The sequence below is a fragment of the Anarhichas minor genome, unplaced genomic scaffold (assembly GCF_050575085.1).
Source record: "Anarhichas minor isolate MPS153535 unplaced genomic scaffold, ASM5057508v1 ptg000073l, whole genome shotgun sequence".
NCBI classification, from domain to species: Eukaryota; Metazoa; Chordata; class Actinopteri; order Perciformes; family Anarhichadidae; genus Anarhichas; species Anarhichas minor.
This window is the reverse complement of record NW_027466519.1, coordinates 155,062-173,338: the sequence shown is the minus strand read 5'-3', so window position 1 is coordinate 173,338 and position 18,277 is coordinate 155,062. Positions and strand designations below refer to the sequence as shown.

At 42.9% G+C, this 18,277-nt stretch overlaps 1 protein-coding gene across 1 annotated transcript in view; it reads right to left on the bottom strand.

Moving 5' to 3' along the window:
* sardh (sarcosine dehydrogenase) overlaps positions 1 to 18,277 on the bottom strand; it is a 32,167-nt gene that overhangs the window by 8,678 nt on the left and 5,212 nt on the right. The window contains exons 7-16 of the mRNA XM_076079846.1: positions 18,161 to 18,265; positions 13,637 to 13,766; positions 11,834 to 11,920; positions 8,040 to 8,130; positions 7,643 to 7,784; positions 3,901 to 3,984; positions 3,512 to 3,625; positions 2,699 to 2,837; positions 1,002 to 1,115; positions 457 to 604 (exon numbers count right to left, since the gene is read on the bottom strand). Of these exons, the coding sequence (XP_075935961.1) occupies positions 457 to 604; positions 1,002 to 1,115; positions 2,699 to 2,837; positions 3,512 to 3,625; positions 3,901 to 3,984; positions 7,643 to 7,784; positions 8,040 to 8,130; positions 11,834 to 11,920; positions 13,637 to 13,766; positions 18,161 to 18,265 (1,154 nt within the window). The remainder of the gene's footprint in view (positions 1 to 456; positions 605 to 1,001; positions 1,116 to 2,698; positions 2,838 to 3,511; positions 3,626 to 3,900; positions 3,985 to 7,642; positions 7,785 to 8,039; positions 8,131 to 11,833; positions 11,921 to 13,636; positions 13,767 to 18,160; positions 18,266 to 18,277) is intronic.

Below are 18,277 nucleotides of genomic sequence, written 5' to 3'. Positions count from 1 at the left end.
CGCAGCTGCTCTGAGTAATCTTTATCATCGTCACTTACGCCGATGAAAAATTGATTTTAATTTACTTTGCAGGGTTCACAGCATCGTGAAACAGCCAACGGCCACATTAAACTGCAGAATTACCCTCTAACCTTTCTGCTTCCGTCTCCTGTTTTCAATCAACCTCGGTCCCTGTATTCTTTCACCTCTTATGCCTTTGGCCAAGTCTTGAGAATAGGCACTTAACCCGCTCTCCTCTTATCGATCCAACAGCTCGTCTTTTCAGTTTCCCCACCTCTTGTCTCCAGGATGTATATCATAACCCCCTCATTAGAGTTACCTCTTTCTTTTTTCCCTCTCCTCTCCACTGCTCTTTGCTCTCACTCACTCCCTTTGTCATTTCTAAATCACGACAATGTCTCGGTTCATTCGTAGCCCTCTTCCCTCCCTCCCTTCCTCCTCCCTTTCCTTCCCCACCTCTTGGGTCCCTGGATGCTGATCATCCCCATGTCCTCAGAGTGGTCCGTCAGCTGACAGTGGAAGCCTTGGTCCTGAAGAGTTGTTCTGATGTGGTTCCAGTTGTGTTCTGCCACACCGCCTCCAATGGCCAGGTAGTACACATCACCTGGAGCACGGGCGGGAAACAAAGGCAATAAGCAGGGACTACAGGGAGTATGAGAGGAACACTGACAATGAAACATCAGACAAATACTGACAGAAAACTCATAGAGAACGACAAATAAAACAGCACATCAATTGATAGCTACCTCAAATTACAAGAGAAGATAGAATGATGGGTAGAAGAATATAATAGTGAATACAGCGGATATAAAGTATTGATAGATACTAGGAGACAGGACAATAAAAAGAACTGTAAACAAAGAAATAAGATACAACACAATGACAGACGGATAAAATACAACAGTTAAAATGACAAAAACACAACAGTGATGGAATAACAGAGAGAGCAATCGATCAGTATAGCAGACAGATGTGAAAACAACACACTCTTTCTTTCTCACCATTGGACTGTGGCGCCAGCGGCAGGTTGGCAGCTCCAGGCTCCAGTCTGCTCACCGTCAGGTCAGCCTCCGTCCCCCCTTTCTTATTCAGCATGCAGGTATACACAGTGGAGCCTGAAACAGACAAACTATTTATTCATGTCGCAGACTTTATAGGCCATTTTAAAGTGGAAATCTCACAATGAAAAAATAACCCAAATTTGAGGTCAAGCTTCCAGTTTGTAAGCTATTGTATGTGCGTGTACGTGTGCTTTCCCGTGTGCGTTTTTAAAAATCAACTCGAGTGCTTCTTGCTCTTCTTTCTTGCTTTTAAGGGGCAACAATTATAAATCTCTGCCTCAGTCATGTGAACCTCGTCTTTTTGTAAAACGGTTACGGCCGAAATACGAACCCCATCATAGCTGAGAACAAAACAGTCATTATGAGAGTATCATCAAAATAATTTCCAAGTGAATGAAGTGTGTATCTAATTACAGGAGACGGAAAAAAATACTAACATTCCCGTCATGCGTTGGCCAAAGGAGCCGAGAGCTACGGAGACATGCTAATATGCGTCTGTCCCCCAAGTCATGTCTCATTTGAACGAACGATGGTGACAGCTTCATTCTGTCACTGGTACTAAAGAAAACCGTGTGTAAATGTGTTAGCGAAGCATAGGTCGGCCTGCTGAGACAGTAAATGTTCTCGGGGCAAGTGTGACGGCCGTAAGTGCTGTAAGTGAGAACAGGACGCACAAAGGAGAGAGTGATGGACAAATAGACGGAGGAAGCGAGGTCACGCGGTGTGTCATCTAAGATGTCGGAAAAGCTCTTGAGAAACTAGCTTGGTAGGTGGGGTGAGATCTGGCTGTCTCACTCAGTGGAGGATAATAAAGTGTAAGTAGATGTTAGCAAAAAATTACATAGGCTGCAAAAAATGAACTAAAACTAAGCTTAAAGTATCAATAGATAAATAGTTTTTTGCTTTGACTTATCCTTAGGATGTAAATGTTGATTGCACAATGTAACGGCCATAGAATAATGACACCATTCCAAAGGGTTATTCCAGCAATTTAGTGTTGCATTTCTTTTTAAATCTAAAACGATACTGATCGACATTGATGGTAGGATGGTAGGGCATTGAACAGTAGTCTGACAGTCTTATTGCAAGTTGTTTATGCAAGAACTTGGAATTATACTTTCATGTCTATTCATATTCTTTTTTTCCATTTTACTTGTAACGAGGATTATAGGATAATGATGTTGTTGATCATTTTGATAAACACTGACAGTCAAAAGTTTGGAATCACCTGTTATAAGCAGCTGTCAGTTTGTTGATTTTGAAAGGTTCCAGAAAAAACCTTTAAGAGACTATAAACTGGTATTTACTATTAGTGGTATTTGAGATTTTGTGGAAGAGTGGACTGTTTTGCTCACATGTTGGCATCTTGTTTAGTCTCCCTATCCATGTATCTGCCCTCTTCATTCTGTCAATCTTCTCTCCCATCTGTCTGTGCATGTGTGTGTGTGAGAGAGAGAGAGAGAGAGAGAGAGAGAGAGAGAGAGAGAGAGAGAGAGAGAGAGAGAGAGAGAGAGAGAGAGAGAGAGAGAGAGAGAGAGAGAGAGAGAGAGAGAGAGAGAGAGAGAGAGAGAGAGAGAGAGAGAGTGTGTGTGTGTGTGAGAGAGAGTGTGTGTGTGTTCTCGCTGCAGCACACTGACCTGGCTTCTTGTTGACATCAGCAGTGAACAGCCAATCAGCCGCCTTCTTGGCATCTGGTCCAGTGAGATAGAACTTCCCAAAGTAGGACATGTCAAACACTGCCACACCATGTCTACACGAGAGGCACTCACTCTTAATCTGCAATAAGAAAAAAAATAGAATTTCAGCCTTAAAGTTGCAGTTTACATCCACGTCTTTACAAAATGCTGTCACTTCATCATTCATCATCATCTCATCCTATTAGACATTTGTGTCAAATTGTCATAATTATCAAATGAATACTTGAGCTGTGGCCAAACATGTGTTTTGTGAGGCGACAAAGACCGTTGACCACCAAAATCTGCATTCTTGAGTCCAAGTAGACGCTTGTGCCAAATTTTCAGAAATTCCCTCCAGGCCTTGCTGAGATAAAAGCATCTTCCTCTCGTTGCCAAACATGACATTTCTAATATATTTGGAGCCAGATCCTTGAAGCATATATTCATCACTGGAAATTAAAACGAATAGAGAGATTTTGACGTCAAGGTCGGTTGTCCACGATTGTCATTTCCCATGAGGACACATGTTCCCTTTCCTCACGGGAGCCTTCAGAGAGTGTTCACACTCATCTGGCGACCCCGAGTTATTTTTTGGCACCTCGGCTTTGACAAAACAGGAAGCTGAATTTGATTGAATGACATTGTTCTACTAAATAACACACATGATCTCACTCACACACACACACACACACACACACACACACACACACACACACACACACACACACACACACACACACACACACACACACACACACACACACGGTGTCTTACCACGTCATGATGTGGAGGGAAGTCAAAGGTGTACTCTTTTCCCAGCAATTTGTTGTATTTGTAGTTCACATTCTTCTTAATGTCATAAGCCCCGTAGTAATCATAGTCTTTAAGCTTTGCAACAACAAAGACAAACAAATAGTTAGAGGCTTATTGATCATCATTGTCGCCATGTGCAGAGAAGGACAAAACATTGGGCCAGACCCTGTGTCGGTGTCGTCCATTACTGGCAGTAAGTCTTTTCTAATAGTCCCTATCCACCGAGCCTTGTGGAAGAATTTGCATCTCAATCGTTTGTGCCTTTCCAAGTGCCTATTGTCAACATGTGGTTGTAAATAAATCATTAGCGTGCACATGCTTGTGTACAGTATATGTGTGTAGAGTCTCACGGGAGCGGGCTCGTCTTTGTTGAACCAGCCAGGTCTCTCCCAGCCATGTCTCTCCTGGAACACACAGCCCTGCTCCGTCAGCACCTAAAACAAACATGGCGCACACAAACACAGAGGGTAAACCGGCACAGAACGTACACAGCCCAGAACGTTTACCGTTTAGCGATTACCTTCGAATCATTGCACGGAAACATAAGCCAAAGTTGGGAAATCGGGATGTTACATGAGCATATATTCACACAATTGCACAGTCATACATATAATCTAATAGTCAGCAATTTCACTCTTCACATCTACAGAATCACATCAATTGCACAGAGCAATCACAGCGGCTGATTCTTGCTCATGGTAACTGTTGTTTTAAGGCAGCACTAACTGATTTTTTGTTTGTTTGCAGCAGAACAAGCTCCAACTACAACACTGACATATTATCAGCTTATAAAGTTGTACTGGGGAAACTTGCTAACACACAGTTGCGTATTTACACATCGAGCAGATAATAATTCTTCGCAGTTTCATCACTATAAGCGAACGCCTTTCTTCCTGTCATTTGATCCATTGTTTACCTCGTACAATACAACATGATGGGCAACAAATGAACTGGCCGACATGTTTAATATCAACCTAACATGTGATGGGAAGTGATAGTCAAACACTATTTTAGCAAAAACTATTGCAAATATAGTACACTTGTTAATTCTTGATTTGTTGACTGGTGTTGAAATAAGATATTTCAGCGCTCGCCATCGTCCTTAAAACTGACAGTCGCCCACAGCTAGTAGGTATGTTCTGCTATGCTCTCCTCTTAGCAGGCAGCTAGCTGTCTCTTGCCAGAACTTCCCACACCGAGCTATATTTACCACCCGTGCTACCGAGGTGGAGAAAACGTGTGAGCAGCAGTGTCAGCGACGGCCTGTTGGTCCTCTGAAATAATGTTGCATTGCCTCCTCAAAGCAGACAGTCTCATTATTTGCACAAGGGCAGCTCGTCAAAGGCCTTAAGTGCCTCTTAGCCATAACGCATAGCGTTGTGATCAGGAAACAAGAGCCAGTATGGTGAACAAAAAAATAATAATTAGACCTTTTCTGTGTCGTTTCCTTCTTCCATCCGCCAACTGCCTCCATTTATCTGAGGCTCGCCAACAGTAGGAAGGCTAGTTGCTAGGTGATGGCCCTCGACGAGTAATTAGCAGGGGTCTTGCAGCCGAGGGTTGGACCAACCCAACCTCACAGGGACTGTGGTCTCCTTCGAGCAACAGTCCGTCTACCTGAGAGCACTTATTTGTGACTTTTCAGTGCTCTATACTGTAGCTGGCTACCATCAAATCTGTTGCCATAATTATAGTCAAGATAACATAATAATACCTGATGCTGCACTTGTTATGCAAATGCAAGTATTTAGTGCTGGTTGGAGAAAGCTGGACTGTAATAGTGGGGACAGAAGATGTGCCACAGCTGCATGCTCACAATCTATTGAGCCTTGGAAGTGTCAACCAGCTCATATGTTTTACATTAAAGGATTTCATTTTTGCTGTCAAATTACGAGCGGTTTAAAGGGTACCGGGATTTGGCGATCAGCAGGGTGAATGTGATCTTCTTTGAGAGTCGATGCCGATAGCGGCATTTACAGCACTCAGCCCGGTGTGTGGTCTTTAGAAAGAAATGTCCCGGTGCTTTGACGTTCATCATACGTCACGAGTGTGTTGCTCTTAACAGAGGTGGAGCTCTCTTTATAAACCCTCAGAGTACTAAAGCGATATTTGCATTATGCTATAAGCAACGTTTTTCTTCATATTATCTTTTCATATTTGTGTTGTTGACTTTTTGGGAATTCTATTTACATTCATTATGGATACACGAGCTACTAATTGAAAAAAAAAAAACATTTTAAAAGTTACCATCCCTTCATGTCTTTGCTCATTCTGTACAACATCTTAAAAAAAAAAAGCCCTTCGGGGGAATCTGGTTAACTATGCATGACAGGTGTCAGGGAAGCTAAATAAAAACAAGCTGTAAGTAAGCAGGAGGCATGATCTACAAAACACATTGACAACATTGCTAATGCAATCTGTGTGACGGTAATCTGTTCTGAAAGAATGCCTGCATGCGTGAGCCGGGGTAGAGATTGCAACAGTTAAAGGTAAACGAAGTCTGGAGCAGGAAAGCGAGGCTAAGTGGGTCATTAATGTATAAAATATGGTGGCGAGGCCCATTAAGAGTTTGTGTCGGGCTAAGGAGAGAAAGGAAGCTGAAAGACATCCGAGACCAAGCTACCGAAGCTAAGTGTATCATTTATAGTCAAGTTGGCAAGGATCGCATTAATAAATGTAGCTGCTGGGGATGCGCTACACTGCTAACTCCAGTATGCCTGAGCCTGAATCAGCCATTTGCCTCCCGATTTGAGCAGAGACGACATAAGGAGAGAGCGAGGGGGAGACAGTCTGCAAACATACTGAGAGTACAGACGGAGATGGGGTCAGAGTTTGACAGATGATATCTTTGCAAACACTTGCGTCACCAGTACTTCAGGACTAGCTTGGCAGAAATATCCAATGATAGACACGGAAGCATGCACACAGTTGTTCCACATCCCCGTTTGCAAAACGTACATTTTTAGCATCTCAATTCAATGGCCTACTGCGCACATTCACGCACACATAGATGTTGAAGCCTGCACAACCTGGGTATCAAGCTGCATCGTTTGTATGTTGATATTTACTGTCTCAATTATCCAATCAGATGCTGCATTTCCCAAAGGTTAAGAAGAAACAGCGGAACGTCTTTTTCTCTCACAGGAAACACAGATTGGAACGAGAACAAAGGCAGTGACAACTGCAGGAAGAGAGAGAGAGAGAGAGGGATAAACAGACATTAAGTATGAATAGGAGAGGAAATTGTGTTGGGGAGGATGTCAAAAAGAGAGAAGACGAGAGACATGTGAGTGAAGGCCGTGGGTAGATGCATGGGGATAAATAAAAAAAAACGTGGAATGAAAGGCTTAAGGAGAAAAAACGAGAGAAGAAGTGAGTCATACAACCTCTAAAAATATAGGGAGTGATGACTGGTCAGGTTATATGGCAGCAAAGATGCTCCTGTGACTTTAAGAGGTGAACTGGTTTCATATGGGTGCTTTGCTCAAGCCAAAAGGTGTCTGTCTGTCTAAATCCTGAGAGACACACTGCCTACACTTCTTCACAAAAAGCAGAAGCCCTGCTTACCAAACGGAGAGTGCTTCAACAGAGCCCGGGTTATTCTTAATGTTTGTCAGATTGAGGAAAAAATACATGCGAATATGGTTTCATAACATCGCAGGGAGAGGCGACAGGGTAGGGCATTTTTGCTTTCATTTGACTACTTCTTTAATATAGACACAAACACTTTATGCTGTGTTTATGCAAGAAATTTAGGATTCAGGTTATTCAGGAAAATAAACACAGGAACAACCTTCATTCAATATAACAGGGACAGACTAAATAACTAGACCAGCCTTTGTGGAGTAATTGTGCGTATTTTCTGTTATCTAAGTACAACATGTTTCAAAATGAATGAATAGTTCATCGCTCTTTTCATTCCTATTTTCTATCATTAAAGTAATAGTTGTTAGAGGAAAAAAGAAACATTTCTTTGCTATTAAACTCATGGTGACTCATCAAACCAGTTTGCGGCTGACTCTAACAGGAAGGACGCACATCGGGGTTGTTTCCTTGAACTCAAGAAACGCGCTGTTTTAACAGCTCATCTACCTGATGAAAAGGGTCCTTCCTCATGTTTCGGCTGGCCAGCGGCTCATCAAAGGGGAACACCACAGAGTAGTTCTTTGCATACGACTCATGGCTCCTCTCTCTGATCCAGCTCGTGTTGTCTGTCAGCGAGTTGTGGAAACGCCTGAGACAGGAGGGAGAGGAATTCAAAAAGATTAACGCTCATTAAAAGACACAATCATTCAGACTTCATTTAAACATCATTATTCTGGTTCCTGCTGTCCTTTTAATGAAATGCCAAACAGAAACTCAAAGCCATGTTCTGCTTTATAGAGCGGCGCCATACCTATGAAACCTCCTGTGAGCACTGTCACTGCTCAAATACTTTTAAGTTTCACCTCTGTAGGTTTGTAGACAGTCTTCTTGTGCATTGATGTACCTGATGTCGTAACCATACATGTCCTTTTCAGGGCGGCCGTGTATGATCCAGTGAGCCAGCTCTCTACCACAACCACCTCCCAGCATCATGCCTGACAAAAACACAAACACACAGAAACTGGTATGAACAGCATCTCAGATTCACATGTTAACGAATGCTGAAACAAGTAGTCAACAGCTCGAGACAGGGAGGTTAAAGTTGTCTCGACAGGAATCATTGTAAAGACCAGAAGGAAGTGGCAGACAGAGGAAGCTGTGGTGCCACCCAAAGGCATTGAGGGGAGTTGGGTGGCGGAGCTTTTGCTGGAGCCACCAACAACATCCTGGAGGATGCTGACAAGGCCTTGATGAGGCTGTGGATCCAGAAGGGGAAGCCGTGGAGCAGGGCGCCACTTGGACACAGGTCTGGGGCTGATCACCCCCAGCTGGGTCACCAGGGCGAGGGTGTCTGATGATTAAAGACCCGAAACCCCCTATGACCCCGAGTTCATCACTGAAGACAGGTTCAATTAGCACCAGAGAGTGTAGCTACTCTACAACTGAATTAAGCAAAAAAAAAAAAGGCTATATTTGCTGCTTCCATTTATTATTCTTGAATCTGAGTTTTTGATTGAGGGCTGCAACTCACAATTATTTTCATTATCCATAAACCCGTATTTGAATAATCATTTAGTCGATGAAATCTCAGACAAGAGAGAAAAATTACAGACAAACTACCTGCTCATGAAAATGATTGTTAGTTGCAGAATCAAAAACAGTTCGTCACAGATTACTGCACAGGCTCACGTTAGTAAATGAACAAAAACCTGGCCCTCTCTCTCTGATTGCCAGTCTGGAGGACTGTGAGTGTGTCTCATTAATTTGGAGCCTCTATATGTCATATATGACCTACAGAGGATTGTTTTGACCTTTGTTCCATCATTTGACCCTTGCTCACGGCTGCCCCTGAGCAATGTGACCTCATCAGCTGAACCTAGCGGCTGCAGCTTTGTTTTTCAACCCGACCAACATGCAACACTGGCAATTCAATATTTCACCCATCCGGTCCCCAAAACTGCTGGGTTAATGAGCTGCTCCCTTTTAGCAACCCCCTTCTTGTGTTGTGTTGCTGGTAATTTGCATGCATCGTGTGCATGTTGTGTGCACGTATACACACACACACACACACACACACACGACATCAATATGCAGCAGCACGATCAGTGTGTCCTTGCATCCCTCCTTCTCCATCTCTCACAGCGTGCCTCCTGCCTTTATCTGTCATCGCTTCACTCATCTGCAGACACTGGCACTCTGGGCCAAGCCTGGACGGATGTTAGAATGGCGGAAAGGGCGGATGGGTAGAGAGACAGAGGGAGGAGGACGTGTAAGGGGGATAATGGAGTTCTCCTAAGACTATGTGGAGACAACCAACAAGGCGAGGTGGCACTGATAAATGTCACCAGAGATAACTACACTGATGTGTGAGCGAGTATCTACGTGTGAACCCTTATGCTCGTGCTTCCGCTCGTCTTATCGTCCCTCCTCTCTGCCATTGTACTTCCCCTCCACTTCCCCACTATCGGCATCTCGCTCTGTTACTGTTCGTTAATGGCGTGCAGACATTTGTTCCTGGGTCCTCTCTCTCCTGTATTGCTCTCAAATTATTTTTAGATAAGTTCCCCTCTCCCTTTCTTCTGACATTTACAGTGATGCCGCTAGTGAATCAAAAAATGCTTTAAAGAGGGAGAAAACATGCATCATTGTATTCATCCTTCTCTACCTTAGTCATGCCTTGTAAGCATGTTGTTTTGCAGAAGACATTAAGGCATCTCTGTCTCTACCATAATACCAATGAAGGTGCTCAGTGTTATGATGATTAGCAACATGGTGATAGAGTTAAGAGGTGCAGAAGTTAAAAGCAATTAAATAAACCATAATCAGGATGAATAAATGCCCTCAAAGTTCATCATGATGGTTCTGACCCACTAAGAAAAAAGTAACTTAAGGTTGCTCAGTAACAAATGCAACTTCGACAAGTAAGCAGAGTTACTGATCGCTTGGAAACCAGAATGAACTCCAGCAAGTAAAACAAAACAACGGAAGGGTCAAAAAAAAATATTTTTTTATGTGAATCCGTCGACTTTGACCCGGTGGTTTCTGAATCCCCCCCACTTCTCTTGCTCTGCCCTGAGCCAAATAAGCTGTGTGAGTTCATGTGTGTGCATGTGTTTTAGTGTGATGGAGCGAAAATGACAGAGGACTTTTCCCGTGCCAGAGGGACGAAGAGGCGGGGGGGGGGGGGGAAGAAAGACATGTGTAAAAAGAGAAGGGAAAAGGGGACAGCATGAGGAAAAGACATTGTTGAGCTCCTGCTTTGATAAAACCTAGGATGTTTTGTTTGGGTGTGTGCATGCTGAGTTCAAGTGTGTGTGTGTGTGTGTGTGTGTGTGTGTGTGTCAGGCAAGTGAAGGCGTTCGGAATATCCCTGCTGTGCATGGCTGGTGGAAAATCCTTAATAACCAAGTCACTGTAACCACGTGTGATATATCGTGACGCTGGGCCCATTTCAATGAGCTTGGTACCAGCATGACGCAGGGACGAGGTGACACAATACTTCATTCCACCTCCATTCAGATAGGATTGTTCCATTTGAATTTACATAAAGTAGAAGGAAAATAAAACCATACAGCAAGGGTCTTCATAGCATTATTATCTGGCCACTGTTTTTTTGATATATCATTTAAACTATAACCGACCAGAAATAGTGAAAAATTGCCATAACATTTTCCGAAAGCCCACGCTGATGTCTTCAATCGCTTCTTTTCTCTGACTAACTCAAAAATATTCAATTTACAATGATACATAACAGTGAGAGCCAGCAAACCTTCACATCTGAGACACTGGAACCAGCATATATTTGGCAAATAATATGTACAGCACAGCGTAAAACAATAAGCAATACAGGTCCAATCAATAAGGTATGAGGTATAAAAGCTACCAACAGCTCAGGGACAGCAGTGTGCGAGACCTCGTTAACTTGGCAATAGATAACGAGATACTAACTCGCCTACAAACACACTGAACAGAGAAGGAAGGTGTGTGTGTGTGTGTTATGTGTGAGTGGTAAAAACTACTGTATATGCTCACTCATTAGAGCTCCAACCTCTTGTCTCAACAACTTCAGAGCTCGACCCTGTGGCCTTTTGCTCTTATGCAGAAAGAAGCTTTCTCTCAACCGTCTGTTAAAGCTGATGGCGATTACTTTACCCTTTACGCCCCCTCTCTCTATGTTTTCAGACTGCTGAGATGCTCACATTCCTGCCTGTCTAATGTCAAAGGTAAGCTCATCTATGAGTGAAGTAATGGAGTGACTTGGGTTGTCTGTGTGTGTGTGTGTGTGTTCTCTATGGATAAAGTCCTCCATTATTCATTTGTTTGTGAGTCTGTCCACAGAGATTGGCAAAGGCTGGGTCAAAGTGTGGGTAAAACACTCTTCGGCCATTTCTCCTGGCTCGTTCTCTTCCTGCTTATATTGCCATGCACTGAGGATTGCTTAGACCTTCCTAGCTCCATCATTTCATGTCTCCCTCAAGGGAAAGCTCTACACCACAAAGTATTTGAACGCATACAACTGTGAGTGATACGTAGCATTTGTTTAAGATGTTGAGGCTCTGACCGGAGATGTCTTTACGTTAATGGCCGTTACACGCCGTCATCCTTGTGCCTCCTCATTCATCTCCCTTTCCTTTCCTTGCTGTAAACCCCCCCCCCCCCCTGTTCTTTCTTCAATCTTTACATCTCTGCAGCACTTACCAGCACTGTTGAAGCCACAGCCCAGGAAGAAACCTCTGACCTCTGGGGCTTCTCCCATCAGCGGCTTGTGGTCAGCTGTGAATGATTCTGAAAACAGACAGTGAGAGAAACGTGGATAAAAGTGGCAACGAATTTAACAAACACAAACTTACCACAGAGGTGAGACTATTTTCCCATACAATGCTTTTACTTTGTGTAAAAGACCAGTAACACTGGAGCTGTTTGGGGGACACAGATGACTTTTTATTTTGCACCATGTGATCATTCAGATAGTTATCAAATGAATCATATAACACCACATGTAACACTAATGAAATCCTGTGTAGCAGAAACGGTTTTAAACATTTCCTATTCAATATTCAGAGCATTACCATAACAGCAATGTGAAGCTATAGTGCAGTAATGGTGTCCTGAGCAGAGAATAGAGTCACTCTCCCTCTGTGTGTTGTAACCCGAGCTTCTCTGTGCGTTGTTCGATCCGGACCAGCCGCTTAGTGCATGTGAGCGTGCTCCACTATAGCTCCACTATGGCCACCGCTCTGTATTGTTAGCACCGTTACATGTGAGCCGCCGGCTCAGCCGTCGCCATGTTGAGTCAATAGATAAGCTCTAAATTTTGCATTTAACGCCTTTAATGTTTGTACCTTCAACTTACCAAGTGTTAAAACCTGGACAAAGTAATAGAGAACGCATAATAAGTGCATAAGTATTATAGTTTTCAAATTGAAGTGAACTGAAAGAGAGTCAAATCAAAATGCCCCAGCTCACTGAGGCTACAAATGCACACATGAATACATTATTTCTCACAAACACACGCGTATTATGATACACATGAAGACGTTCGGCCACATTCAAATACCTACAGAGTATGCCAAAAGAAAATATGTTTCACCTTTCACTCAGCCTGATCTACTTAACTGTAACTCCAACCACATTAATCCTAAACCAACCTTTTATAAGGACATAGGTCCTCATGGTCCTCGTGGTACTCGGCTCATGGTTGAGATTTCTGCTCTCTCACCAAAGACATGGTTGAGGGCTCAGTGAGCTCAATGCTCAGCGTGGTGTACATATCATATAAACACTTGAAATTAAACAAAAGAAAGCCATAATGTGAGAGTCACAGCCGAGGAGATGCTTTGCAAAAAAAAATGAAATCCTCATTTTTTTATCTCCATTTCATCTGAGCCTCCTCTCCCTCTGAGCTACAGTCTTTCTTCTCTACATTTCATCTCTACTTATGTCGTTTCTTTCACTCTGTGAATCGCTATCTCGAATTCAAATCTTCTCTGTTCATGCGTTGCAGATATATTCTGCCTTTCCCTTCTCCATCTCTCTGTTTTCCATCTTCCTCTGGTCATTCATGCGTGTGTATATTTGTGTAAATGTATGTTTCAGTTATCACTTGTTTCCCTTCTTTTTCTGCAAACAGCTGCATCACACTATGATGATGAAAAATCCAATTCAACGCTGTAACTCTTCAGGATGCACAGCTACAGACCGGCTCACTCAACCACTTCGGCAACGTGATATTGCCTGGACGGGAAGTGAGGCTTGAGCTAATCAAACTATCTCTACAAACATGACACATGGTCTGCTAGGTTCAGTATTCATGAGCTAATGTAATAGCATTAGATACGGACACATTTCAGTTTTAGATTAGAACGTGTCCAATTTAAGAAGTGTCATGAAAGTTGCTTGTTCCCTGATGTACTGCATAATGTTCTAAGCAATTTGCAAGAAGGGCTTGCAGGATTTTCAGAAAAATGGACGCCTCTGTGGAACTGGTGTGTGTGAGAGTACCTGGTCCACAGACAGTAGACTTGATGCCAGTCTGCTCCAGATTAGGAACTCTGTTGATGGCACCCTCAATGTGTTGCGTGAATATATCCCAGTCCAGGTCGAACAGGCTGAAGGCGAAATCATCAGACACCTGGGAAATAAAAGACAGCAAAAGTGTTTGCCGGGACTTTTTTAATATTGGCAAAATACAAGAGTGTAATTCTTCAAAAGCGGCTGCTCATGTTTGGATGTTTTTAAGGATCATTAATTTCAGATTTTTACACAAAAACCATCCAGATTTTTAAACTGGTTTCACATGGATGTTATGTTCCAAGTAAATAATGCATCTTGCTGCAAAAACACTTCGCAAAAGGGTGTTCTTACAGGGAGCACATCTTCCATAGTGACAAAGTGAAGAACAGTTGTGAGGAAATGCAACTTAGAAAAGATAAGTACAAATAAATAAAAGGTTAGATTACAGAGTCAATATCATCGAGACTGATGTGCTCTTTTCCCTTGTTCTTCCTCAACACTGTCCAAGTCACCACATGTGACTGTAGACCCCCAACTGTGGGAGTAAGTCACACTCACTGGAGCCACAGCACAATCCCGTAACATCTGTTGAATCGACTCTTTCTCACCAGGGAACCAACATGTGTCAAATCCCTCTCAGTTCCCTGTCCAAGCTTTAATTTGCTCCCATCTGGACCTCTGCAACTCCCTCCTTGTCGGCCAAAAATGGAGCCTTTAGCTCCTACAACTCATGCCTTTCAGTGCCGAACGCCTTTGCCTTAAAATGTTCCCCTCCTACACTAATCAGACTGACTAAGGGCGCTCAAATTGAAAAGTCCAGCACAACAGCCTGTGCTCTCTGAGATTATATCAGTCTGGCATTTCTCCCTATATGCTGGTATTGATCTGGTCACCCCTCCACTTGAACTTCTCCATCTTGGTTCCTCAATGAGTGAAATTCAGTCTCTTACTTTCAGAGCGTGGCTGTGTTTCTGAGTCAGTGCAGACATATCACGCTGGTTAACAGCATCAACACACAGTCTAAAATCTTAAATACAAGTGATTCTTTCAGTTAGAAGTCTGCAGTTAGACAGACTTGCTGAGGGAGAAAAGAGTTCCTATGGTTTACAATTAGTTTGGATTAGGACTTGAATGTCACAGGGATGTGCACGCTGACAGCAGCTCCTTTCATCTGAACAAAGAGTTTCTGCATTATTACCGAGCACTGACACTCAACCAGAGTATCTGAGGAGCAGTGCTCTTTGTCCTAGACACCACACTTCTCTCAATCCCTCCCAAGCCATCGATCCCGCTCGTCTTCACTCAGTAGGCATCCTCCATTCTCTCCGTCTCCCTGCTAATTCTCCTTTCTGTATCTCCTCTTTCTTCCTCCATTCGCCTCAAGACATCAAAGCAACGCTCAGCTGCAGAACGAGAACAAAAGAAGCTGCTTCTGCACAAAGCAATCCTCTAAAATGTAAAGACCACTGAGGAGTCTGTAGACAGGCAGGCAGCCAGACGGAAAGTCATGAAGTTAATATTATCAGTGCTGCTAGATAACTTCTATTAAAAACTGAGATATCTTTTGTAAATGTATTTCATTGCGAGGCTCATTCTTAAACATGAACAGGTTGAATAGAGCAATCTTTACTTGTTAATGGTACGAAACCAGGATTGCATTGCATTGCACAGATTTAAAGAATAAATAAATAAATAAAACACCAGAAGAGGAAAAAGAGCGAAGATGCCTGCCACCAAAACCGGCCAGCCGAGTTAACACGCTGCTCTAAAAACCTGTCCTTGAGAGACAGTACACATCCATTAAGACCAAGACCACCTGTCGATTTAAAAGCTTATATAAAGATCATTCTCTAAAGTCAGCCGCCCCTTTAAAGAGTCCGTCTGTGCCTGAAAGAACAGCCTGTGCAATTACTTATTATACTTGCCAAAAGAGTTGTTAAAGACATATTTAAGTTTTTATATTCCAATAAAAGCAATTTCACCAGTAGTGGAGCTAAAAATATTATACATACTGTATATATATTGTTGGTGGTGCTGAAGGAGCGGCTATGGGGTTTGTTAAAATCAATGGGTTTATTGCCTTTGGAGCATATGCTATGCTCATCAATATGTTTGTTACGCTGAAATGGATAACAACACATTGCTTTTTAAATGCAAATTCGATACCGAGCCCTGCCCAGGGTACTTACCAAAAAACACTGAAGCCATTAGGCCCTTCCATTAGTGTGGAAATACACACATAAATGAATTTCTATTCAGTATACCAACCTTGCCTCAATGCAACCACAGGTACAGTGTTTACTGTACACTGCTTGTTGCATGACTTGCAATGTTGCAACCACTTTTTCTATGATTATATTTTTATTTTGATACCAAAAGAAACATTTTTAATACACTTATTTCTTTTCTTGTCTTCAGTTGGATGAGAGGATTGATGATACCACTCTCGTTTCAGCTCACAACTCCCCCTATAAACCACAAATTGTCACTGTTGCATTTTTCTTCATGTACGAATTAAACAAATGAGATATATTGTGTCAATAAGTCAGCTTTTAACTATTAGGTAGGCATTCATACCTCTGGAGAGAGCCAGGCTAGCTGTTTACGCCGCCTCTAAACTAATAATGCATCCGGAGTCCGGCTACATACTTTAAAGAAATTGTTCACATTTTCAAGAAATAGGCTTATTTGCTTCCTTGAAACTCTTATGTTTGTACTCTGAATATGAAGCTAGAACCAGAAGCTGGTTAGCTTATCTTAAAACAAAGACTGGAAACACGAACAGACAGCTACCAGCCTACAGTATATCCAAAGACAACCTCCAACCAAACGACAACTTCATTTCACGTGTCACTTTTACACTTTTTGGGATTAGGTGTAGTGAGCTTTAGAAGTGCTGATAGAAGCACTTATGAACTGTAGCAAGAACCAGGCTAGCTACCCCTACTTGCAGTTGTTATGCTAAGCTAGGCTAGCTGCTTCCTGACTACAGACATAAGAGTAGCATCACTCTTCTCCTCCAACTCTTGGCAAGAAAGCATCCTAATATGTCATAAATATATAAAATTACAATGCTCAAAAAAAATTAAGAAAACACTTAAATCACACATCGTATCTTGATGAACAAAATATTCAAGTTGAAAATCTTTATTGATATCTTCATTGTGTAATTCCTCAAGAACAAAATGATGTAAGAACGGTCAATGGAAACCAAAATCATTAACCTATAAAAGGTGATAACGTCCCAGAGGTTCTCAATGTGAAGGCTAGTCAATAGCAGCAATGCCTTACTGATCCAGGAACTGCCTACATACTCTGGCCACATGAGGCCGGGCATTGTCCTGCACCAGGAGGAACCCTGGGCCCATTGCACCATCATAAGGTCTAACAATGGGTCTGAGGATTTCATCCTGGTACCTAACAGCGGTCAGAGTACCGTTGGGTAGCACGTGGAGGTTTGAACGACCCTCCAAGGATATGCCTTCCTAGACCATCACGGACCGCCAAACCGGTCACGCTGGATTGCAGGCAGCACAACGTTCACCGCGGCATCTCCAGACTCCTTCACATCTGTCACGTGTGCTAGTTGTAAACCTGCTCTCATCTGTGAAGAGAACGGTGTTCTCTGGCAAATGCCAATCGAGCTGCACAGTGCTGGGCTGTGAGCACAGGTCCAATTAGAGTATATGGGGGCACTCATGCCGCCTTCATGGAGTCTGTTCCTGACGGTTTGGTCAGAAACGTGCACACGAGTAGCCCACTGGAGGTCATTTTGTAGAGCAGTGCTCTTCCTGTTGGAGCAGATACCGGTCCTGCTGCTGGGCAAACAGCAAACCTTCTTGCAACGGCTTGTGTGGATGTGCCATTCTGGAGCAGCAGGACTACTCATGCAACCTAAATGGACTGCAGGTATCGCCCTCATGCTACCAGTAGTGACAAGGGCACTAGCAAATTGCAAAACTAGGGGGGAAAAAAACGATTTTCCTGCGCCGTCTTGCTGTTGCTTCCACCTGTTGCCGCTTTCATTTGCACCAAAGCAGGTGAAATTGATTCACAATCGTTTACGCCTTCGAACTGGACAGATCAATATCCCAGAAGTTTAATTCACTTGGTGTTATACTGTGATGATTAAGTGTTCCCTTCATTTTTTTGAGCAGTGTAAATTATGATATTGCCACTTTTACTTACTGAATAGCTCCTTCCACCACTGGGAGATAGTGAACACACACACACACACACACAGTTGTATTAGTCCTGCTATGAACACAGTTTGACCTCCATGCTAATACAGCAGCAAGAACTAAAAGAGAAGAAAAACAGACTAAATAAGAGACTGGGTCAAACTGACAGAGACTATGTAAACAGGATTAAACTTTACATAGTTCTCAATTGAAGTATTTGATTTTATGCCAAACAAAACTGATACGCACGTAGACAGTCAATACGTAAGGTTTCAGGGTCTGGAAGCTATCAATAGGGAATAACTGTTCCTCAGACAATATTCAAGCTTACCTCATCCCAGAAGATGGGGTTGTGTTCATAACCCCCCACAGACAGGGCGTCACCTTGGAGGCGCAGGTACACCGATGCATCATGGTCCCGGACGTTTGGCATGTTCTGCAGCGAGTG